This window comes from Lygodium microphyllum, chromosome 27 (genome assembly GCF_053477565.2).
Source record: "Lygodium microphyllum isolate KBCC chromosome 27, Lygodium_microphyllum_v1.1.10, whole genome shotgun sequence".
NCBI classification, from domain to species: Eukaryota; Viridiplantae; Streptophyta; class Polypodiopsida; order Schizaeales; family Lygodiaceae; genus Lygodium; species Lygodium microphyllum.
The window spans coordinates 62,888,449-62,914,566 of NC_141161.1; the positions used below are offsets into that span (position 1 = coordinate 62,888,449).

The 26,118-nt window shown below is 40.6% G+C and overlaps 1 protein-coding gene across 5 annotated transcripts; it reads right to left on the reverse strand.

The window, feature by feature from the left end:
* Positions 1–1,095: 1,095 nt before the first annotated feature.
* Positions 1,096–24,073, reverse strand: LOC148012382 (5'-AMP-activated protein kinase-like protein). 5 transcript variants are annotated; one of them, XM_087669703.1, is made up of 11 exons: positions 23,896–24,071; positions 22,488–23,169; positions 22,294–22,413; positions 22,072–22,205; positions 21,793–21,859; positions 21,595–21,700; positions 21,180–21,487; positions 20,676–20,809; positions 20,357–20,504; positions 1,592–1,660; positions 1,098–1,515 (listed from the first exon to the last, which is right to left on the reverse strand). In XM_087669703.1, the coding sequence occupies exons 2-11, from the start codon at positions 23,040–23,042 to the stop codon at positions 1,420–1,422; spliced, it is 1,737 nt and encodes a 578-aa protein (XP_087525829.1). In that variant the 5' UTR covers positions 23,043–23,169; positions 23,896–24,071; the 3' UTR covers positions 1,098–1,419. The 5 variants fall into 5 exon arrangements, with proteins under 5 accessions (XP_087525830.1, XP_087525829.1, XP_087525827.1 ...); XM_087669701.1 differs by having other exon boundaries at positions 22,488–23,332; XM_087669702.1 differs by having other exon boundaries at positions 22,488–23,343.
* Between the last annotated feature and the right edge of the window lie 2,045 nt (positions 24,074–26,118).

Here is a 26,118-nt window from a genome sequence, read left to right on the forward strand (position 1 = left end):
AGCTTGCCCAAGTTAAGAATAATGAACAAGCTTGTGCAAATTGTAGATGAAAATTTGAAAAAGCTTGCTTAAAAGAGTTTTTGCTAAAAAGAAGGCATTCAAACTTTTTGCTCTCAAATATGTCCTACATTGAGATTTCCTTGTGTGGATATTGGGATTTGAATGATATGGAGATACTTCTAATAATGAAATACAAAAGGTTATCCTTATAATCAATTGTTGGTTAATTAAGAGACCCAACAATCTAGATACATCTAATAGTGAAATACAAAAGGTTATCAATATAATCAATTATTGCTTAATTAAGAGACCCAACAATCTAGATGCATGGTCTGATCAAATTATCCAATCAATACTACAAATGTGTTGTATGCATTAAGATTAAGCATTTTTGTGAGGTATTGCAAGGGTTCTTTTACTAGTGCAATTTGGTTCCTTCAGAAGGCACCATCTTGTATTCTCAAACATGAGACCATGAAGGATGATTTGTGGAATTGCTCATGCTATTTGCAATACTTTGACAACTACCAATGCATTCCTTTCAAAAAAATTTGACACCAATTGCACACTAGGCAAGGGAGCCACATGCCAAAAAAAAAGTCACACAAAGAAAGGCCAAGAAACATGCAACATATTGTGGACCATGGTGTGAAACTCACACAAACATGTAACACTCGCTGCATGAGAGGCTCATGAATGACCATTTTGCTTAACATATGTTTCCAAGTTGAAAAAAGGGACTAAAGTCTTCCCTCCCAATCACATATGCAAAAGCTTTACCATGTGGGCCAAATGTTTAAGTCGTAATAGATGTGGTAGGCAAAGTATATAGTGTAAAGGAAACTATCTACCGCAACGTAAATAAATGGAGTTGGTTGGCAGGCCCTCAATGTGTAATGATTGTCATACTAGGATGATTTTCAAATGTTATTAAAGTGGTAGAGCACCTATTTTATCACATGGAAGTTCCAAATTGGATGGGATAATGGCATTATGTGCAATATAGACGACACTATTTTATGACACGCGAGTTCTAAATTGGATGGGATACTAGCATTATGTGCAACATAGACAACATAGCCTTATATTGCTTCAAATTGGAGCATTGAACGGTTACCTGCAAAATATTGCTTAGACATCTGATGTTGCCAGCAATTCAAGGATGGGAACCAACTCTATTAAGGTCTATTTCCATGTTTCTTTAGCCATAAGTAAAGCGAAACAGATAGTTCTACATAAGTGCTTAGGCTAACATGCGCACTTTCTTTTGTGTTGTCCTATTTTCAGTAGTGCACTTCTAGATACACATTCCATTTAGCTTGTAAGGCTTTTCAAGCCATGGAAGAAAGAGTCATCCATATATATGTGTATGAATGTTCTATTACAAATTTCCATATATACATGCTTTGTTGTACCCATTCAGATGATGGTCAGCAGATTATTTTCAAAGCCATTAGAGTGGATGATGGGCCGATTTGGATCCACTCTCCACTCACCATTCACAATAAACTTGATCTGTCAAACTCAAGATTATTAATTCTAGGACCTGAAACTAATACAGCTATGTATTCAAAGAGCTCATGAAACTTACCTCATAGGAGCCAGGATACAGTTGCAACGCTGTTACAAACACGCCAGCACTTGATTTCTGCATCTTTCTCTGTTAGTGTAAAAATATGTGAGATTTGAAGTGTGCCAAAAAACATCAACTGGTTTCGAGAAACACACACCAGTTACTATAAGCTACATCAACAACCAGATAATTAAAGATATTAGAAAACACCGATTGCAGGAAAGCATGCGCACGTGCGTACACACACACACACACACACAAAATATATAGAGATATATATAAGAGTCTACAAAAGGCCAGTGTGCCCTTTGACAAAACCAAAGTACATCTGTGGCATTATCATGATAGTGAAAAAAATATTATCTAAAACTGTATCTACAAGATATCTAGATACAATAGCTCCTTTCCAGATCTCAAGGTTAGCAGATGATCCTAGCTATGATGTGGTCCAAGGCCACTCTGCTGATGTGTCGAGGGGTAAGTCTCCTATGCCTAGCAATGATGGCTCTAATCTAACTATGATGGGGCTGCTCAGTCATGGACGAGGTGATCAAGGCCATGGTCCGTTGTGCTCGGCAAAGTGCAATGGCCCTGGCATGGGTTACATGCAGTCTAATGGGATGACTTTGTATCTGTTAAACAAATAGTGCCTATAGAATCAGGTCTGTGGAAGAAATCTGCCACTGCTCTTTGCCTAGGTCCCTCGAGGCGAGCTGGTCTCATCTCATAGTAGTGTTGTGTAGTACCTCTAGAGCTCCAAGAGAAAAAACCCTAGACATCTCTAGTCCTCATACTTCATGACTTGGTGGAGAGGTCCAAAGTCCTCATGCAAGAGGGAATGATACTTTCCACATGTCATAGTACATCATACATCTACATATGTAGTGCTCCTCCCTCTTGACCTCTCCTCCACAGAGCTGACAAATCCTGTCCTTTGCTAGTACATTTGTCTATCTACCTGTCTCTGTCCTCAATCAATGGAAGTGCGCATCTGTCCAATAGGCATGTGTAAAGTTGCAAGAGTTTAGTTAACCTTTAAGTTTGAGGTAATGGCTTATATACCAAGAATTGGCCATAATTTGCACAAACATTCTATGGTCCTTTCGAGGGGCAGAAGGATTAACGACCTAGCTGGTGTAAGATATCATATTGTTAGAGGAACTTTAGATGTTGTAAAAGTAAAGATCATAAGAAAGGGTGTCCTAGTGTACTGCACAGCACGGTTGTGACTTCTATCATTGTGATGATTTGACTCCCACAGCGAAGATCTATAAATGTCTTTTCTCTTTTGAAACAGGTTCAGTCTACCATTACGGAGATTCTCCAAAGATTTTGTTAGCATTTGGTAAACCCACCGACACTTTTGAGTCAAATGAATGAAATGCAAGATTTTCTCTTTTCTATTTCTAGACTTTGATCTTTCTCTATTCTTAGAGAAACGATAAGTAGATAGTCCTAGGAGAAGGAAGAGGAAACGGATACTCAATGCTTAATGAGTAAATACGATTTATTGAGGTACTTTAAAATTACTTTGATATATTCTATTCAACCATATGGAAAGCTGCATATGACGAAAGCCATTCATGCACTTTGGAGGGAGATCTTCAACTAGCCAAAAGATCCACCCTACACTATGGAGTCAAAAAACCAAAATAAAGTCTTAAGTAAAAGACAATTAGGATAGGAGATGAAAGACACATCTGCAAACTCATGTTACATTGGAGCATTGTTAGGCGAGAGAGAAATAAAAATCCATTGTCTATTCTACGACAAACCATACGCGAGGTGACTCCCAATGTCGTTACGGAATCCAAACGTGTGGGTGGATCAACTTATTAGATTCCTATTGAAGTCGTACGTGTACAAGGAAACACTTATTAGATGGTTATTGGTTGCGTATCAAAAACATAAGATTGAGTAATGAATCAATGGATGCTACTAGAAATTCTACTTGTGCACTCGAGCCCAAAACTAGAACAAGGGACTACAAAGCATAAATCCACCCATAATCATCCCAAGGAGTCCCATCCCAAAGCAGCCAAGGCATTCGATAGGGTGCACATTAGCTACCCCATGGCCTACCAAGACTACAAAGGCAATGGTTATCTTACCTTGGAGCCCAAAGGGTGTTCATTGGCTACCCAATGGCCCACTAAAGCCTACAAAGGTGATGACACTACAATGAAGACTACCATGAATATGGTGGATCCAAAGTCAACCACTCTTTGACCAAAAAGGGATAAATATATACATATACATGTTTATAAGAACAAAATACTAAAGCATGGGGTAATGCAAAGGGCAATGCAGAAGTTCATGCTCAAGCAACATGCTATGCAATGGCACCACTTGGATAGTATCCTTGCAAAGGAATCATTCACTTGCCCAAGTGCCCTTTTATAATCATGATCATCTAGGTGCTACAAATAATGATATAGAGCACAATAAAATGCCATTGAAGCAAAGGTAACCAATATCTTGTAAGCACCAATAGTAAAAGCCACTCCCTCTCACTAGCTAGAGGAAACCCCCTCTTCCCATCATACTAAAGTAGAAGGGAAGGGAGCATGTTGGGTATAGTAAGTACTGAAGAATCAATCTATTTTGGTCAACATATCTGCAAAGTTATCTAATGATGGTACAAACTCTAGATAGATGGTACCTAGCTCAACCTACTCTAGTGAAATGGTAGTGCACTCCAACATACTTCATCTTCGAGCTGATAATGGGGTTACCAGCTCTAACATAATTGTACTTTGGTTGTCACAAAAGGCCACTATCGGAATGTCACGTGGGAACTTAAGTGCCACCAACAAGCTCCGCAAATAGACGGCCTCAATAGAGCCATCATAGAGAGCCCTTTACTCCCACCTCTGCCCCCATAGTGGAGGCAGCCATTGTCTCCTACTTGAGACTAGACAAACAATGAAAGTCATGCCAAGGAAGATGTAACCACCATGGGAACACTGGGTGTCATGATTCCCTACCTAGTATACCCCTACATAATCAAACCATGACCACCTAGTAGAGCGAAAACTTTTGATCCGACTTGTATAGTGGCTACAAGAATAAGTACACCAAACATATCTCAACGTATATAAGCAAGCAATCCAATGTGATAATTTTGATGCATTGAAATATTGACTAAGCAAAGAAACAAAGTATGCTAAAGTTGGCCTAGTATGAATCAACCAAAGAAGCTTCCCTACCACTCAAACCGATAAATGTGCTCATCAAAGGGCTGTCCATCGGGTGTCAAAAGATAACCTACCAGCGAGACAGTAGGGTTTGCAAGGAGCAACATGGAGTGAACTCAGCAAACATGGAGAAGAGAAGAAAAGAGAGAATAAACTCTGATGAATGGAATGATGAAGTTTTAAATCATGGAGTAAATGTGATACAAGGAAACAAGGATGCCGTAGCACAAGGAAGATGATGATGACAGCCATGAACCACGAACCGCAATGTCCTCCTGAAGGGGCGTGAGGGTAGTGGAGAGGTTGGAGAAAAGAGGTGACGGACTGATTGAACTAGCCGTCAGGAATGAATGAGAGAGTGACCTATAAATAGACACAATCAGTCTAGGATGGTGCCCCTTTTTGGAGCTACAAACCCTAAACGCAAAATGCAAAAACACAAAAATGCAAATTGCGGGTGAAGGGTTTCTCAACACCCCATCTCAGGCCCAAAAAGGAGAACAAGAGAAGAGTGAGGTAGAGATGCAATGCTACATGCTGAAGAATGCTCATGCAGCAGGTGCCACTTGGACAGTGTCTCTCGTGTGGAAATTATTCACTTGCCCAAGTGCCCTAGTACAAAGATTATGAAAACATGCAATGCATAGGAGGAATGTCGAACTTTGTGTGGTGCCGAGAACCATAAGGATATGCCCGTACTCGATCTCGGGAGGTGGCTCAATGTTAGCTAAGGGACGAAGAAGATCCACCTTGTAATCTAAGAATACCACCTGAGATGAGACCTTTGAAGATAATCAAGAGACAGGATGAGCTATAAAACCTGAAACTCAACCTTGGGAGAGAAGCCACTAGCTTTGTGACTCCATGCTGAAAGGAATACGAAGGCCTAGCCACCAAGTCGTTGCTGAAAATCCAAGGGCCCCAATCTAGGTAGATCCTGCGTATGAGTAGAGGAAATGACTGCTTAAAGGAGAGCCACTCCTCGAAAGTGACAGGTGATGGTATGTGAAGAACTGCATAGCATATAGCATCCCTCTCTGAATCTGAAGAAGTAGAAGTAGGAGCCCCCTATGAAGCCGAAGAAGAACTGGAAGCCCCCTCTAAGGGCAAAATAAGAAAGTCCCCCTTTGAATCCTAGTCTGAGAGAGAGAGAGAAAATCTAACCACTCATGGCTCACGGATTGCAAAGCATCTGATGACGAAGGAAGTGTTGCCAGTTGTGCCGAAGAAGGTATTTGGGGCTCGAAAGAAGAAGCCGAAAAGCACCAAGAAGTGGCCTCTCGAACCTAAGTGAAAGAGGATGAGAAAGAAGGAGGCTTGGGATGAGCCAAGGGTGGGGAACAATCGTAGGCTCTCAGGAAAGTGGATTGTGAAGGAGATATGGGCCGTGGAAGCCACTGTACCCGGAAGTAGATGGGAGAAGACTGTCGCGCTGGCATTGCGATGATCTCCAAGAGGTCGTAGCGCCAATCAATCCTCCATGTCCTCAAAAGAACTTAGTACACATTGGATGCGGCTTATTCCCTTGAGCATAGTACTCTGATAGCCGATGCAAAACATTCTGTATGGCCCCGAAAGGAGAGATGGCACAAGGAGTGCCTGGTGGAGGACGTATATACTCCGGGGAGGTGGGGAGCAAAGGTTGAAGTTGGCAAGCATCAGTGGTGTATCCGGTGATGCCACAGTAGAAGCACCCAGTAGTCTGCTCATCTGTTGGTAAAGAAGCCATGGATACCAAGTGTGCCTTGCTCAAGAAGGAAGAGGTCAGCCACCATGAACCACAAACCGCAATATCCGCCTCAAGGGATGTGAGGGCAGTGTGAAGCACAAACCGCAATGTTCGCCTCAAGGGGTGGGAGGGTTGGAAGTGAGTTGCCAGTGGGAGGAGGATGCGTAGAAGCAAGAGATTGTAACCAGTAGAAAAACACAGGTGAGGAGAGCGAAAGACTAAAAACGTAGGCTGCAGAAGAGAGAAAGACTAAAAACTCAGAAAAAAACAACATCAGCAGTCAATATGCTGAAATCAGCTCTGAACAATATATGATAGGCAGGAAACAAGTGCCAAAATGTTGTACACAGCAATCGCCAGCTTGGACCGCGATGTTCTCCATGTCCGGAGTGTGGACAGCAAGTTTAAATACCTGAAATCCGCAAAAACGAGCTTATTTTCTGAATGGAGAGTGATCAGCAATAGTCGTTTTGCTGTAAATAACTGCAAACTGCAAGTGGAAGGCTGAAAACAAACGCTAGACTGTAGATGACAGCAAGGGACAGCTGAGACTACAATATCGTCCGCGAAAGGGGTGTGGGCAGCAAGCTGAAAACAACTGAAACCTGCAAAAACGAGATTGTTTTCTGAATGTAGAGTGATCAGCAACAGTCGCTCTACTATAAACAACTGCAAACTGGGGGGTGGAAGGCTGAAAACGGGCGCCAAACTGTAAATGACAGCAAGGGATAGCTGAGACTGTGATGTCCTCTGTGAAAGGGGTGTGGGCAGCAAGCTGAAAACACCTGAAACCTGGAAAAACGAGATTTTGATACAGCGGAAGAAGAGAAGTGAATGCCGAACCCACCACCGGTCTTTGCCTTCACTCGAGTGGAGGATCTTTACCGCTGTTTGAGCAGATCCAGCTCTGATACCATGTCAAAAGATGACGTACCAGCGAGACAGTAGGTTTTGCGGGAAGGAACATGAAGTGAACTCGGCAAACATGGAGAAAAGAAGAGAAAAGAGAAGAAACTCTGATGAATGGAATGACGAAGTTTTGAATTATGAAGTGAATGTGATACAAGGGAACAAGGGTGCCATAGCACAAGGAAGATGATGATGACAGCCACGAACTGCGAACCGCAATGTCCTCTTGAAGGGGTGTGAGGGTAGTGGAGAGGCTCGAGAGAAGAGGTGACGGACTAAATGAATCAGCCCTGAGGAATGAATGAGAGAGTGGCCTATAAATAGGCACAGTCAGTAAAGGATGGCGCCCCTTTTTGGGGCTGCAAACCCTAAACTCAAAACGCAAAAACGCAAAAACGCAAACTGCGGGTGAAGGGTTTCTCGACATTGGGATCCTTAGAGACAGCTTCATTGTGGGATCAAGGGGCATGGCTGTTAGTAGTCTAGTTAGCTCATGTGTGAGTTTGGGATGTGCCAAGCATTATTAAGTTAATTAGGTCCTTTTGTGTGGTCATTGAGCTGATTATTTTAGCATTTTATGCAGGCTGACAAGCATTAAATGCTAGCCATCCTGATGCCATTTTTTGCATTATTTTCTACTATATATGTTGGCTCCCTCCTCCACTGTCAATTGGTTATCACTTGCAGATTTTAGTGCATGCTATGTTGAACAGAGGGAGCCGGTGCCAGTGCCCACATAGCCCCACTACTAACTATTGTAAACGATAGTCGCATGTTTGGTATATGGATTTCACTTCCCAAGCACATCTCTGAGTTTTCCTTTGCAATGTTCTTGTGTTCTCTCTTTTCTCTTCTCTCTTGTGTTCAGCTGTTTATTTCAGCATTCTTTCATGCTCCCATTGTTGCATCCACTTCTAAGATGGTATCAGATTTCAAGATGTACGCTCATGCTCTTGTTTTCTGCTGATTACAAGTCTTCTACTGCTGATTGCTGATCATCTCTTGGCCTCTACTAATTAGGTGACCTGTATTTGCTGCAAATCGCCCTGTCCTGTCCCAAACCACTCTAGTCTGCATTTACTGCATTAATTGCTCCTACTGCCTGCTTTTTGTCTCCAGCAGTCTGCATTTGCATTTTTTGCATTATTTTATTGTGGCACTACTGCATTTAATGTCTGTTTTATCTGTGTTCTGACCCCTACAAGCTAGGCAACTGAATTTTCAGGCCCCATTGGCTGTAATCTTCACATTCGGGCTGTGTTTGATCAGCTTTTGTCTTTTTGCGGCCATTATTTTGGATTAGCTTTCTCCTACCCTACATGTGAACTCCGTTAAGTCCAGTTTGTCTTGTGCTTTGGCTATACTCTGTGTGTGTGTGTGTGTGTGTGTGTGTGTGTGTGTGTGTGTAATATTCCCGCCACAACACTTCATATCAAGAAACGAATTTGGGCTTGAGGCGTTTTAAAAATTACTCGTCGAGCTATCACATAAGTGATAGCACATAATTTTCTTAATATCGAGTCTTGCATTAAATCAATTCTGCAATCCGACACGAGAAGACGCCTCAATGTTTCCAACCAACAAAAAGCAAAGACGCCTCATAAATAATATTATGACGGCTTGATCATAATTTTTCCCACATTATATTTGATTTAGCAGTCCCAATTTCATTTAATGCGTCAAAGATCGCATTGATTTTGTAACCACAAGACAAATCACAAAAGCCTTAATCGGTAGACGAAGAACAAATGAGCATGATATTGAGTAAGTTAAGTATCAAAGAGTATGACATGACTTTATAAATTAGATGAGTCATGAGGTAACTTGGCCAAAAACCACCAAATAAAGTCGTTTTGAAGAAAAAAATGTGTTTTTGAAAAAATAGGTCAAAATACATGACTTTTTTACGCCTGGAGGGAGAGAAAACATTTAAAAATCATCCCCATACCACCATCCGACAAGTAGACAATCAAAATGAATATTTAACAAAGCTCAATTGGCTCTTAACAAGTAGCCAAAAGAATGAGTCGACTACATGCTCCCCCTCATGCCTATAAATACACCCCCTCTCCTTCACAAAGACAGCAAGAAGGAAGACTTCCTTATGATGGAAATTTTTCTCTACTTCTCTTTTCCATTGAAGCTTAAGCCTTGAAGGAGGAAAATACCCCCCTTCTACCTCATTTTTATTTTCTCTACCACCTGTTATGCCTTCGTCCCATATGACCATACCGCCAAGCGAAACGCTGGCGAAATTTTTTTGAACCACTAACTCTCCCTGAACAGCTCTAGCCATAAATCTCTCGATCGCTCCTAGGAATTGCCTGACCCTCACACATATCAGAATGGGATCCTGGAGTCCCCGGTACTAGTGAAGAGACGGAAATCTTGGAGGGTTTCTTAACCTCTACGTAGACAGAAGGGATTTTTTGGTGAACGGAAGTTTATCTTCTACGTAGGTAGAAGGAAAATATCATTGTAAATAACTTTGCAAAATATGTTTTGCCAAAAGACTATTTTCTCTGTCTTTGTGTTGTGCCCTAAAAATTACGCGAAGGAACCTGTAATAACGGGTTAATTAATGAAACTGCTTTCATATGTCATAACTTAATGTGATAAGTAATTAGAAAACTAAAGAAAACCATTTGTAGAAAGCGGGTGGGCGAGATCCCTGATAGATCCGTCCTACGGATGGGTGGTCCCAGTAAGCTGGGAGCTTCTCTCAAGAGATTGAACGAAACGTTAATTAGAAGAAATTAGGTAGAGCCAAGCGTTGACTTACCTAGGGTCAGGTCTTAAAACCTTGATCAGAAATTATCTTAGGGGAATGATGCGGCGGCTATGCTAGAACTCCGTTAAGGTTCCCTAAATCCTAACCAATTACTGGAAAAAAGCGTTGCACTCCATGCACCAAGGGTAACTACAATTGTTCCAGTCGGACGAGAAGCCCTTGTGGGACACCTTCGATGGAGCTAGCCGATGTATCGAGACCTCAGTTGTCAAATTAGAACCCTGAGCTTGCAAGTTGATCCTTGTGGGGACGGCTAGTACCTTCGGTTACCGGGTGGGCTCTTGGGAACCTAGAGGATAGACCCCGTGCATTCTCGCGAGTGCCAGGCGAAGCCGTTTAGGATAGTTCCCCGATGGACCACTAAAACGTGCTGCCAGGGAATTGTTAGATAGGCACGTGACATGTTCTTTCCTTTATTTTCTCTTCCTATCCTCTCTGGATGGCTCCTTGTTGTTCTACTAATGACAAACTTCACAGCCCTGATTACCTAACATGAAGTACTATTATGAAAGCATGGTTGTGTAGAAGCAGTTATGGTACTTTGTTTCTGGAGCTTTTGAGCAAGTGAGCACTCACTCCTCTTGCAACTAATTTCGATGAGAACAACTATGAAGAAGTTGTGCTCACATGGGATAACTATGATGCCCATGCATATTCTGCTCTTCTTCGTTGTCTCTCTAAAAAACTTCTTTTGGCGGTCACCTCCTACAAGACTGCTTTTGCAATATGAAGAAAGCTTTAGATGTTGTACGAGGCTCCTTAGACCATGCGTACACTGCAATTATCCTTTATGGTCAGCTCCAACATATGAAGTTTGAGTGAAAGGATACTATTCAATCATTTTTAATTTGTGTTACACAAGTATAAGATCAGCTTCAACACATGTAGTCCGCTCTTTTAGAGGCTTATCTTATGGAGACTGCTCTACAAACTCCCTCTCGAATTTAATGGAGTAGCCAATGCTTTGTGGGTTCATACATCATCGACGCTAGTGACCTTTACCCATATGTCCTCCATGCAGCTTGTGCATGAGGCGTCTTTGCAGTTACAATGGAGGCCTCCATCCTAGGATGGTGGCTCCAATGAGGCCTTTGCAGCTTTAGAGAGAGAGTCTATTTTTTGGGATTGGTACAATTGACATCAACATCAAGTTCTCTTTGAGGCACCTAGGTAGTGGCTTGATCACCCACTACTTGGGTATCCATGGTTCTATTCTTGTGGTCTTTGTTATATGGACTATGATGACTCATGATCTAAGAGCGAATATTAGCCATCTGTGTGTGAGTCTATGATGTGCCAAATTCACTTAGTTATTTACGTCTTTTTTAGTGGTCATTGAGGTCACTATTCTAGCATTTCATGCTAGTTGACAAGCTTTAAATACTAGCCGACCTAATGTCATTTTTGGCATTCTTTCCTACTATATATATCGGCTCCATTCTCCACAATCAGTCAATTATGACTTGATGCAGATTCCACTACATGCCCTATTGAAGAGGGAGCCGATGCCAGTGTCCACACAGCCAATAATTATTGTTGTAGACGACTATCTTGTGTTTGGTATATGGATTTCATTTTCCAAGCCCATCTCTGAGTTCTCCTTCGCACTATTCTTGTGTTCTCTCTTTTCTCTTTTGTCTTGTAATCAACAATCTATTTCAGCAATCTTTCATGCTTCCATTGCTACATTTACTTTAGACAGTCGCCATGGGCCATGTCTAATCAATATAGATTTGTTCCACTAACTAAAGGGCATATTTTTGCTAAGATACAAAGATCTCATCCCCAAATGTAACTATCTCCATGCCCAAAAAATAGCATAATAGCGGACCTAAGTTTGCCATCTCAAATGTAGAGTAAAGTTGTGTCTTAATATCTACAATTGTGGTTTATTCGATACCCATACAATGTATGTAGTTGTGTTAGTTTGAAAGAGAGCTTAAATTTGGGAAATTAGAAGGAGATTCTTATTCTTTCAAGAGTTGAATACTCTAATCACTAAACTCTCTCTCACTTAATTTTCTTGTTCTCTGGCTCTAAACCATCTAGCTTTCTCTTACACTCCTCATGCAAGCAAAAAATAAAAGACTCAAAGGGTGTAGTAGACACATCTACTTACCTTCACCACGTTGTGGTTCAAATGCATGAAAGATTTGCATGTAGTAACCTGAATATCGAAGAGGAGTAATCAAGTAAGGAATAAATCATCAATATACAAAACGATATAGCTATCCTCCTCTACAATGGATTCGACATACAAATTTGAATCATATGTGGTGGAATCTATTCATGTAAGTTGGGAGAGATCTTCAACTATAAATTACCTTCGCAGCATGTAGTACACACTACCTTCTGCAGTCAACATTTATTCTCTACAATCTTCAACATTCTACTCTGTGTGTGTGTGTGTGTTCACTCTTTTCTTTTAGTCTAGTCAAGCACTTCCACATCACTACACTCTAACATGGTATGAAAGCAGTGTATTGGGACTGATTGATCATGGAAGACCCAAAGAGGAGATTTTAGCACGACCCAAGGCCACTTTTTCAATGTTTGAGTGCAAGCAAGAAGGCTACGCATTGACATAAGGACATAAGGCTGGAGTGAGTGAAGATACATGAGAAAGGAGATTTATTTGCTGTTTTTGTGCAGGAACAAGTATCAAAGCAAGGGGAAAGCCGTGTTTTCAGCCTTTTGCAGAAAATTGGAGTTCTCAATCACCTCCACCTGTCAAAATAGTATGACGGAATGGTATGCACTCATATCATATTAGAGTCATGCTAAGTGAACCAAGCTAATATAGCAGAACCAAAGCTCGAAGATGACTGCACTATCCTATCTAATCAAGTGGTAGCACTTGAAGGGAATCTGTACAGTGAAGGGAGCAAAATGTGGTCCTGGCAATAGGATATCAAAGTAATGCTGAATGGTGAAGGAAAGGACTACCAATTGTAGAGGAAGCGAAAGGCACTCCTCAAGAGCTGTCAGAGATGAAGGATATGCTACAATCCCTCCAAGATGATGGCTGCTACCAAGGCAAATGTTGGGTAGTCAACTAGAGAAGAAAGCGCAAGAATATCTTATGAAGATCTCTCTATGTAAGTGGCTGCAGATAGACAACTATTGGGCAGCCTTTCAGAGTGAAGAAAACGCAAAAAACGCAAGTACTTGATGTAGGGCTGATAAAGAGGGTGTAACCTGGTGTAAATGGCCTGAAAATGCTGCAAACACAAGCCTGATAATGATGCCAAGTGAGGAAGGCTGGTGCCAAATGATGTAGGCTGCAAAATGAGATGGAGATGGATGCAGAAGCCACGAACCAGGGTATGAATGGCAATGGAAAGGATGGAAAAAGGAGAGAAGAATATACAAGAGAGTGATAGTGTGTCAGAAGGAATGAATGTGTGGGATGTCAAATGGGTAGATTCAATGCCATATTTATAGGCATAGACTGTCTCGAGTAGCACCCCAACTCTCTCAAGTCCACCCACTAAAGTCTCTTGAGAGGCATTCCAACTCTCTCGACTCGCACCCACTAAACTCTCTCAAATGGTGCCCTGGCTCTCTCAGTGGCACCCAAACACTAACTAATGATCCAAATAAAACCTTTTTGGGACTGTAAATGGAAACCGAAATAAGAATGAGGTAAAAGAAATGTATTGAACAACTTGGTTTCTCAACATTGCCAAATAAGGTGAGTTCAAGAGGAGTGAAGGAATCCCTAGCAAGCTGGCTTTTCGGAGTCACAGGGGGCTACCAAGCTTATGCGGAGCATTTTTCAAGTGGCTATCTTCCAAAGCTGATATCAAGTTTCAAGCTATTACAAATTGCAAGAACCTAGTGCTACTACTCTTCAACAAGATCAAAAACTTAAAGGTGACAACAACCACATTTGGCCAGTAATGTTGGCCATAATGGAATCCGATGATTAGGCAAACTCATGACCGAGACCATTGATCGTCCAACAATCAAGGATCTTCCAATACCTCTTTATGAGAAGAAATGAAGCTAGAGAAAGTAGAGGCCCATTGGAAGCTAAATGCCTACACTCACTCATACTCTTTTTCTCTTGCAAACCAATCAAGATTATTCATATCAAGCATTTGACCAATGCTTGTCACATATGGCTAGTGTTGGACCAACTCTATAATAGGATGACAGTGATGAAGAGAATACCTTTGGAGATACACTCTACAAACACCGACTTTGAACCCAAATAAGTCTGCTTCCATGCGCAAGCATGTGAACAAGCTCCAGCAAATGCAAATGTAGATTCAGAATAACAAAAAGACTATACTTCTAAGGATATGGTGATTACTTTGTTGTCACAATTACCACCCCAATTCAATGTGTTCTATTTCACCTTGATTGCTTCAAGGAATACAAAGACTCTTAAGTGGGAAGGATTAGTTTCTATTGTCATGGACCAAGAGGAGCAATAGAATAGTCTCAATCCTAAAATTTAGAGGCTCTTACAGGTCGAAATTCGCAAAAGAAAGGGAAGGACAAGAATAAGAAGGATGACACAAAACAAGGACAAGAAGTCTACTTGCTACATGTGGTAAGACAAGCCATTGGAAGAAAGACTGTCTCGACACAGATAAGATGCATACCAAGAAGAAGGATACGAAAACTATGAAGGACTCCAAAGAAGTGGCTACTCCTTCATCAACAGCATTCCTTCAAGTAGAAGTGTTTGGGCCTTATATACCAAATAAGCCTAATGCAGCATTGATGGGCCACAGTCTCAAGAGTGGATTCTAGATAGTCAAGCTTCCCACTATTAGAGCATGTAAGGTCAAAGGTCTACCATAGAAGTAAGAGATAAAGAAGAATATACGGAGGTTGAGAGATGAAACAAGATGAAAGAAAGAGAATTTAGAATTCGAAAGATTTAATGGAGACAAATAGAGGTGAAACCAAGTGATTTCATTTCATATGGCTTATCAAAGCAATCAATTTGCAATACATTTGATATATCTCATAGATATGCCCAAGACAAAGGCATATACATACACTTGGGACGATAGCCCAACACAAATTGAGATTATGGCCTAGTATACATGCTGATACATGAATAATCTCTATTGAGCATAATCCAAAAGCTATTAGTAACACCCCAAAATCTCATACATACATCAATTTGCTAACAGTACATGATAGGAGCATCCACCAAAGACAAGACACATAAATAGGAATGCATAAATCCCTGTAAATACCCTCTACGGGCCTTCACCAACACTTCAGCCCTGTAATTTTAGTTTTATTACAGCAGCAACCCCAAATCCAAGAAAACCTCTATCTTTGTTGTCTATACTATGTCTACCAATGCTAGAGATCAAGACTCAAGTGGTAAAACTCAAGAGAAGCCCTATTTAAGCATCAAATATTCATTTTCAGCTTACTACCCTGTTCTTGACTGCTATTCACAGCCCAAAACAGTCCACTTGAAGAGCATAAACCCCATCAAATCTTCTCTTTGATGATCAAGGAAGGTTCATGTGCTATTCGGGATCAAGAATCAAGTGAGAGTTCAGTCCAAAGACCTTGTAATAGAGGAAGATGTTGAAGAACGATGTGTTGCCCTGTTTTTGACTGTTAAACACAGTAAAATCAGCCCATATTCCACTCAAAACACTCCTTTTATGTTCCTTAAGTGTTCTCCCAATGATAGAGATTGAGAAACAATAGATAGATCTAGAGGAAAGCTTACTGGAGAGATGATATTGAGCAAGGACATCTTGCTGCCCTCTTTTTCCCTATTCTTCCCTGTTCAAAAACAGTCCCAATACTCTCTTCTCCTCTCTCCAATGCATGAACAATAAGACCCCTTTACCTCCGTTCGATACTCCACCTTTCCCTTGTGTCTTCTCTAGTTAGCATGCCTCCTCCACTTCAATGGCCACAATGGACTGCACCCAGCAGCTTGTTTGCGTCCGAAAATTGCATTGAAGGCTTGCTCATCATCTCCACGATTCATCCTCACCACTAGTGTCTTGAACAAGTCACTTGAGTGACTACAAAGTCACTATACCAAGCCATATGCTCATGAACTTCCAAGACTTTCCTGACTACCACATATGGCCATGGCAATGAGCAAGTTTGAAAAGTGTATTAAGCAAATTGCACGGGCGAGAGCCCGCGCTCCTTGAATTAAACCATGATGCGCTTGCGCTCTTTTACAAAAGTTTTGACTTGCACTTTTCCTTGTGCGCCTTTGTCTTCCGTTTCTCTTGCCTTCGCCTTTGTCTTTGTCTTCTGTTTTAGTTTCCGGATTTTCCACTACCTGGCACTCTTTTACAAGATTTCAGGGTGTGCCTTTGTATCTAAATACACCTTTCCTCTTTGCTTTTGCCTTGGACTTTTTAAGGTTGCCCCTACGCTTTTGGCCTTTTCTTTTCTTCTTTCTTCTGTCGCTCCTCTTCCGCCTTTGCCCTGCATCTTTTTTATTTCCTTTTGCTTTCTTCGTGTTGGGGTTAACATTACCTCCCTCCTAGACACAAAATCAGCAACCTGACTTCTCTTCCCATGCTTCTCCACTCATTTCAGCCTTGGGCCGATGCACAACCCTCCCGCTCACCCTCACACTGAAAACGCAGCCTTGATGTCGAGCTGAAATCTCCTCTTCAAGTCTACCCACAATCAATCAGCCCTTCAACGCTACTCTAATACCATGTCAGAGTACAGTGAATGCGGAAGCATATGACCGGACCAAAAGAAAGATATGAACATAGAGAGAGAGAGAGAGAGAGAGAGAGAGAGAGAGAGAGAGAGCTGAATTTACGAATTAAAAAAAAGAAGAGAAAGCTGAAGACTGTAGAAGATGAACACCAAATAATAAAGACACATATGTACAAAGGCTGTGATATGTCAGTCAGAGAGCTCTCAATCTGCACACACAAAATCTGAATGAACGTAACCAGGGGTAGGCTAGCATTAAATAGCTGAAATCTTAGATAGAGCCATTGATGTGGAGTATTGTATGACAAAGGACAATTTGGCAGGTTCGTTCGCCAAGGTAGTGTGAAGAAATACTCTAAACGTAGAAAACACAAAACCAATCATATGACAAAGCACAAACTAATAGAAATAGAACACAATTAGCATTAGGGTAACTCAAAGACAATGAGCACAATGAATAATGAAGTGAATGACTACTGAATATACAGCACTCATGCAGCAAACACACTATGCAGTGAATACTAAACCTTGAACTCTCATATCTCTAGGATCAAGGTAGAGGTTATGAGCTGGAGAGAGTATTGTACTACAAAACGGATCCCGAATCACAGCAAGAGAGCCTCCACGTGTTGAACACCAGCAAACACAGCCAGGGAAGATTGGATCTAATGTAGATAGTAGTAGGAGAGAGAATTTGCAGCAAACGCAAATTGTGGAGGAGAGAGAATACCTTGCGATAGCTAGAGATGGCAAATGTAAACAATCTGGAAGTGGGTGACAATGTAGATGACCTTGTGGAGAAGAGAGAGAATCAAATGCAAGCAATTAGGGCAAGGCAACAGCACCTAGATAATAGGGACAACTCTAGAGACCCCTATGACTATAAACGCAGCCTAAATGATGATGCCAGTAATTGGAGATGGACGTCTGGCAACAAATACAAGTTTGGCAGTGATGGAGCAGCAAGCAACAGCTGGATGTGGGTGATGGGGGTTGGAATCAAGTGCCAAATGGTAACAAAAAGCAATGGAAGACTTTGAACATGATGTCCTCTACGAACAGGGTGTAGGCAGTAGAGATACATATCCTGAAACCTGCAAAAACGAGATTAAAGGAGAGTGGTGGGCTGCATGCCTATTTATAGAAAGTTTGGGACACCCAAAGTAAGATTTTGCAGATGGAACACAGTAATTGTCTAGGATTGCATTTCTTTTTAACATATGAAGGTTTCGTCATTAATTAAGCATATTTTGGGGTTGTTTAAGTCAGACTGATGTAATTTTAGCTCACCAACCCCCTCTCAAGCACAAAACTCAGCTATGAGAAATGAGTCTTTTTATGGAGTTTATTTTTACCCCCAAGGCATCCCATACCAAAGCAGCCAAGGTATCGGGCAAAGGGTGTACAGTGACTGCCCAATGACCTACCAAGACTACAAAGGTAATGGTTATCTTACCAAGGGAAACCAAGAAATCACCCCAAAGAGGCTTTATTTGAAGCTCCCAAAGATGTTAATGAAGCAAAACAGTTTGTACCTACGAGAAAGGAATGCAAATGCAAAGCCACCATAAAAGTACCAATCTAATGGATTTTGGATATCCAGGCATGTATGCTATGATGGGGCTGCCAGGATACTTTGGTGAAAGCACAATTTTTTATGCTATGGTTGGATAGGGACCACATACACGAATGTATGGCAAAAATTCCTATAGTATGCAATAGCCAATGCATGGTGTGCAAGGCTCAATGTATTCGGGTATGGCTGAAAATGTGTAAAATCTTATGTATGACAACATTGGTTTGATACCTAGGGCACAAAGCAACATGTTTGATAATGCACCTACACCCCCAAATGCTTATGGGGTTCAAGAAATGAATGTTGATCATACAAATGCTTCGTTAGGGAGTGTTTTTTTATGTAAATTCAGCAAATGCACCCTTTTTGCAATAGCCAGTGTATGACAACTTGACACCTAAAGAGGCATCAAAAAAATATGATGAGGGTGGAAAAGTAGTGAAACTTGAATTCTTCAGCGGTGCACTGGATAGGTTGAACGCTTTGACTTTCATTCAGCAGTTTAATGCAACATGTTCAGGGGGAAACTTCAGGGAGTCCTCGAAGATTCGAAAGGCGGCCACTTTCTTGAAAGGGAATGCATTGCAATGGTGGTTCGCTCTTTTGATGCAAGGTAGAGCACCGTCAATGTGTGTACAATTTAAACAAATGTTTGCATTGAAATGATTAACAAGTACCTTTGAGGTGGACATCATAACAACTTAGAATAAGCTAGATGCTAAGGAATGTAAGAATTTGGAACTATACTTTTGCATTAGTTTATGATCAATTTGGCATGAGCTTTTGCCTCAATTTGAGAACTGTTTATGGTCACTTTGGAGATCAATTTTGCATTAGTTTTTGCATTTTTGCAATCAGCAAGTGATCAGTTCATGATCACTTTATACTTAGTTTTCAATTGTATATAACTGGTTCCATGGATAACAGTGTATTAGTAAATGTCATTTGATAGTTTTAGTCATGCTTTATGCTGAACTAATGCTTTTCTATGGTTGATAGTCAGAATAGTTGAGAAATATAAGTTGCAATAGTTCTAGATTATTTATGTTAGCTAGAAATTTTCAGCAAGGTTTGGAGCATGTAACATGGTTGGACAATAGTGTGCAGTGTTGTGACTCTGATGCCTTGTGGAAATTCTAATGCAGTATGCTTTTCTTTTGGCACAATGCAGTGCAATCGAGGACGATTGCAAGGATTCAAGGGGAAGGTTTATCATAGGGACGTGAAATTTTGAGATGCTTTAATCTTGCTAATAGCATTTGATTAAGTTATTAATCAAATATGTACTTGAGCTCATGCCAACATGGTTATAACGGGAGATTGCTCTTCTTGGAACAATAGTGGCACTAACTTGTCAACGGAATACAAGTTCAAATTGCCTTTCACAACCAAGCACATTGTGGTAGCAATGCTCTAGAAAGATTCTAGTAGTCCACCAAGCAAAATGACACAAGTAGCACATTAGGAACAACATCATTGATGTTAACAACTGGTTCCTTCAAATTCTTGATACACAAGATACATGCATACAATAATGCACCCTCATTGATTTGCTCAGCTTCGAACTGCTGCTTATCTCGCATGCCAACTAGGCCATCATCAACCTCTCGCATTTATTTTTGTTCCCAACACAGCCATCTACATTCTCTCACAAGGACACACTCCCTATGCTCCATATGTAGAGGACATGTGTTCCGATCAAAAGTAGTGTAGTTATCTAAGCAAAATCACCTTGAACTGTGCAGCAAACTCCAGCAGATGCCCCTGTGAATGACAGTGACTTTCTTGGCCTATCATGCTTTAACAGACACATCGATGTCCATCTTTTGGTTAATACACAACACAATGCTCCTTCTCAGCACAAAGAAAAGGTTGAGGCTGAGAGCAAGAGGAAACTCACCCGGCTGGTCCATCCATCAAATGAACCTGCCAAAAGTACCTCTGAACCAGGATTTGCCCAGACAATGCGAGCTGTGCGCATTTGTTCCAAAAGCTTCAAACACTCCATCAATCTTTGATCCTTTTCTTCAATCTTTCTTTTCGCTTCTCTGTGGTACACACATTGAAAATTGAAAAAGAGATGCACAATATTTAAATCTGCAGGCCGAGGAATGGACCAAATTACAACTAAAATGTGATATAATTGATAAAGTTTAACCGGAACAATTTAGCTCACAACTACGATGTAAAATAAAAGCCTGAGACATTAACTAGCATACATGAGTTCAAGTGCAAGCTTTCCCTCTGCAGCAGTCAACTGAGCACGTGTAGTACGAAGCTCCTTGCGAATATGCATAAGTTCAGTCTCGTGAAATTCTAAAGCATCTGAAGCATCCTCAAGCTCCTCCTGAATCTGGATCACAGGTTTTTTGCTTAAAAGTTAGCAGCAAGGACTATCAGGGCTGGCACTAACATCATGCACTAGAAATCAAGAAGAACAAATTTCATGGAGCAATCAAATCACTGCCTAAGTAAAAAGTTGGACTTGACAACAGCTTAAGTCAAGAGAGCACCACATCAAGTAAAAGTACTTCAAGTTTAACATCTGTTTTCTTGCATAGAGAAACAGTAGGCATAATCTTGACGGTACAAAAAATTGGCCTTAACTACAGTGGGCTGATGTAAAGCTAAGCAATCCTGTCCAGACTTCTACTGCATGCATTGCAGGAATTAAGCAACTGTCACAGTTTAGTATTCCAGGTGCAGCCGTAAGGCAATCTTACCTGCTTTGAATTGTCATCTTCAACTAAAGCATGCCTTCCAACTTGGAGCAAGTTGAGAGTTGCAATCAGCTCTGTTTCTAGCCCATGAATGCGTCTAGAGATACTCTTGTCATGCAGCTCAGAAGACTTTACTTGTGATTTTGACTTCACTTTCATTATCCAGTCATTTCTTTTATCGACCTTCTCATTTATTCTGTCAACTGCCTGGTTTGGGTTGAACTTTGCACTTAATTCTTTTGACAGATTTCTCTTCTTTCTCCTCTTTCGTTTCTTGTCACATGGCAAAACATCAAGACTGTGGCTCACATCTGCATGTAAAACCAGATGAGATGGAAGATAAGTAACTCAAAAAGACACCAGAGACAGAGACAGCTTGCAGAATGACCTGCTGAAATAGTTGAAAAGCCACACAGACCATTTGGCAGGGAAACAGGCAAGGTTGGTGAAACAAGGGTTCTGTGAACTGCATCCTTGTGACTTCCAGGAGAGTCTAAGACAGATGTTCTCCCACCATGCTCTGGCTTTACATACAATGAGAATTGAACCCTGAAGATCATGAGTAACCTTCTAAATTAAGGCCGCAATCAGGATAACAACTAAACTGCAATCATACCTTTTTCAGATTTGCAAGTCCAAACAAGTTTGCAACCTTCTCCCATCCTCTCTTTCTTTCTGCTACCCTACAGAAATCAGGTACAGGAGCACTGGATTGAGATTTTGGCCTTTGGAAGAAGAAAATTGTTTCCTTCTGTGACTGAAATAGAGATGATAATTCACCAGCTGTGGTTTTATGTTTTACTGATTCAAGAAATGGAAAATACCATCCTTGTCCACCAAAAGGTATAAACAAAAAAAAGTCTTCACGCTAGTGTGCTTCAAGATGAAATCTTACTCTTCACAGATCACTGTGTTTTGCCAACAACCATCTGCATCCACATTAGCAACATGTCTTCGATTGCCAACCCTCTCCATACTTACACCAGGAGATGCTCCAATGCTGTCATCCACCCCTGAAGCATACACGCTCTGGACCGGCACACAAACATACATGTAGAATTTACAAGGAGATACGGAATCAGTTTCATAAGCACAATTTTAAGCTCATGTATGTTACCTTGGCCTCCTTGTCTGCATCCACATTAGCAACAATTTTTCCATTGCCAACCCTCTCCATACTTACACCAGTAGATGCTTCAGTGCAGTGATCCACCCCTGAAGCATACATGCTCTGGACCTGCATGCAAACATACATGTAGAATTCACAAGGAGATATAGAATATCAGTTTCATGAGCACAATTGTATCCTACCTTTGCCTCCTTGTTTAACTCTTCCGGATCCCATCCTGTAATAAGCCAGCCGCCTTCTTTGAGAATGGCATCAGCAAGGTCGGCCCGACCCGCCTGCAGTAGCTCTAGTCTAGTGGGAAATGAGTGTGGCTTGTTAGAATTTTCCATGAAGTTTAGAATCTCATACTCCAAGGGTGAAATCCCTTCCTTCTGAGGAGGGACTGTCCTTCCCATGTCTGCAGATGCCCTGAGAATAGTACTTTTACAGAAGCTATTGGAGACATCGAGAATATTGAGAAGCCAATGCAGGTGAAGAGCTGCAAATGGACAAGTTGTAGGTCCAGCTATGTATGTGCATGTTAGAGATGTCCGATGTAGGCCATGTCCCTTCTTCTGTATGTTCTTCTTCTTCGTGTTCCAGACACTAAAATTCTGGTTCTCATTTCTGAACTGGAAGCAAAATCCTGGAATAGCCTTCACTGGAGGTGCAGAATTGCCTGTTGCCAGTGACCTAGAAGGAATTGGGGTTCCAGAAAACAAAGTGCACAGATGATGGGCAGCTCCATCCATGGACATAACTGAAGTTCATCCATAGAAGCTGCTGGCAGACGTGTTGACCAAGCCCCCTATGCAAAGAGTGCCAAGGGGAAATACCACAGGGGAAGCAGAAACCCAAGAAGAGACTAGGTTTGCCTATAAAGCCCTGCAATACCGAGTTATAGCATCAACCTGCTAACAGCAATGGATAAAAGTCCTTGGAATTGTTCCAACTTTTACTGTACAAATTTTTGAATGTTTCTATTGTGTCATTCAATACTCATATTCTTTGTATCCAGAGCCTCGTATTCTTGTCAACCATCAATCACCTGTGATTGCTCTGAGAAGAAGTAAGTCATGTCTAAATTTGAGGAAACAGAACTAAAATCAGATGCAAAATGCAGGCCCACATCCAATTTGCCAAACCAAACGCATGACTGAATTATCATGAACTCTCATGAAGGCTGCATTCTCTCTGAAAACAAAGTAACCCAAGAGGTGCAATTCTGGAAATATCAATTAGAGTGGCGTTTTGTCTTTGTTGCGCAGGGAAAAAGAAACAAAATGGGTTGCAGTCAAAGTAGCATTCTCAAGCGTAACTCAATTGCAACATCTCTTGTGCATCACCAATGTATGACCACTTTCAAAAAACCAAGAGTCCGCTTGCGTAAATCAAATTATTATGTGATTGATGAACAGAACAAAGATGTTATACAAATTCAAGCAGAGCTGGGAACATGAAAGAATTGGAGGAAATGTTTCCTTTCTAGAGGCAAGTGGGTCTTACAGAATCGCAGACAGTTTCACCGAAATCATAGAAATTGACACAGAAAAACAGAGATCTTAAAACAGGGGATGTGTATTGAGAGAAATTCGAGACGAGGGAGCGCACCGAGGTGAAAGGACGGGTCGAAAGCCCGCAGCCCACGAGCCACGACCATGGATATGTGTTTATGTCTGTGTGTCTCCATCCATCCATTCACATGCAGCAAGGAGGAGCCCTCTTCTCCTTTTCACCCAAACCAGACAATACCCACCCATATCATGATGCTTTTGTTTTGGGCATGCCTCTGTTCCTTTGTTGTGGGTTTATGATAGATATCATTTGAACATTTGCAACATTTGCAGATCCCCTTACAATAAGTTTTTTTTTTGCAATTTTTCTATGTGGGAAAAGGGGCTCTTTTCCCTTTCTTTTTTCTCAGCAGCAATGGTAGCCCAATTAGGTATGAGGTGTCTCTCGAGGAGAAGCTCATGATGTTGTCGTGTCAGCATTCACAATGGGGGGGAATCATAGTCGGAATTTATCTAAAACTTCTTGTGCCTATCTTCGCCAAAAATCAAGGTTTAATGTAAAATTAATAGTAAACATTTCCTTTAAATTTTTTACATATATAATTTATTTAGTTACCAAAATGGCAAATACAATAGAACCCCCCACACACCCCCCCCCCCCCCCCCTCCCCTTCAAGGCATATTTTATGTTTCTTTGTTGTTCTCATATTTTGTAAGACCTCTTTATTCACACAAAAACTAAGTAAAACTCTTTGACATAGTAAAAACCATTCAATATTTGTAACTATATTAATTATTATATAAACAATACACATATTTCTCATTCCTCCGAAATATCAAGATGAAACGTTTTTATATTTGCTAATGAATATGTTTTTCATGAACATCCTCTTGCCAATACCCTACCCTTCTTTTGAACCTCATTGCCCAACAAAAACACATTATAGATTTTTCTTTAGATCTTATAGGCCTTTGGATAAGTGTGGGGTAGAGGCAAGAACAAATCCATAAACAGGATAGAGATGTTGAGAGACACTTCATCACAACATGACAAACGATGAAATGCCAACTCAAAGTGGAAAAGTTGCAGTGAACTTACACATGTCACAATAATCAGTAAGCATAAGTTTGAATTTATGCACAAAGCTATGCATATACATAAGCATGTGTGGGTGTATGAAAACTTAATGTACAAGTCAAAAGTTTTGCATGTGTATCTACGGATTTGTATTTTGGACATGCAAAGACATGACATTTTGCATGGGTTTATGTCATCAAAGAGGGATGTGTATTTGATGTCCATGCTCAAGTTTGAGCATTTGTGTATGTGACTCCAAGTGTTTGCGCACACATGTGTGGTGTTTATGTACCTAAAGAGAAATGTGATGTATGAGTACAAGTCGTGTTTATAAAACCTTTCAATACTAGAAATCTCCTATACAACTATTTTAGTTCATGTATCATTACAATATACTTTCACACATAGTTCACAAAAAACTAACATTTAGTATAGTGAATTATTGTTATATTTAAAATTTTTGGAAAAAGAGGTTATTTAATTTCAAAGCCTAAGGTCATCCTAGTTATATTATGACTAAAACCTTCATGTGTTGTGATCTACTTGACATGGAAATTTTTGAAAAATGTGTAATAGCAATGTAAATAAATCTTAAATATACTAGTTACATCATAATCAAGGTTGACAAGTATATGGGTTTTTTTTTTGTGGTTATGCAGAGTCTATTTAAATCCTTGATACTATGGTGCGTTAAGTGCATTAAAAAATCACAAATGGTAAAAAAAAAACTATCTTTACATTTGACGAGAACATGGTGACCAATTCAAAACTCCTAGTTTCAACACCATATGATGTAGCTAACCTATTTGGGTGTTTATTTCAATAATAAAGTACACGAAATGAACAAGTATCTCCTTAATTGCTTTTGAAGGTGCCAAAATAAGTCCACACGCTAAAAATGTCCAAATATAGAACTACTATAAGCATAGGAGCAAACTTGCCTAGAGCATTATGACTAGTTTTCAAGGTAAGGTGAAAAGCTCCATCCTTGGATTATTTGACTTAAACCTATTATTGCTTGAATGGAACTAAAAATATAATCAAATCATCAATGCGTAATGTTTTAGAAACTACTATTGCTTAGTTAGCCTCGAGGAGATTAATCTTCTAGAAAACTTTTAAGAACTTCTAGATTAATGAATAGTTTGTAAGGAAACAAAACATGTTGTATGATTGTTTTCCCACACCTAAGATTATGACTCATTTTACTTGTGATGTCTCTATGTAGTTAGAGGCAATGGC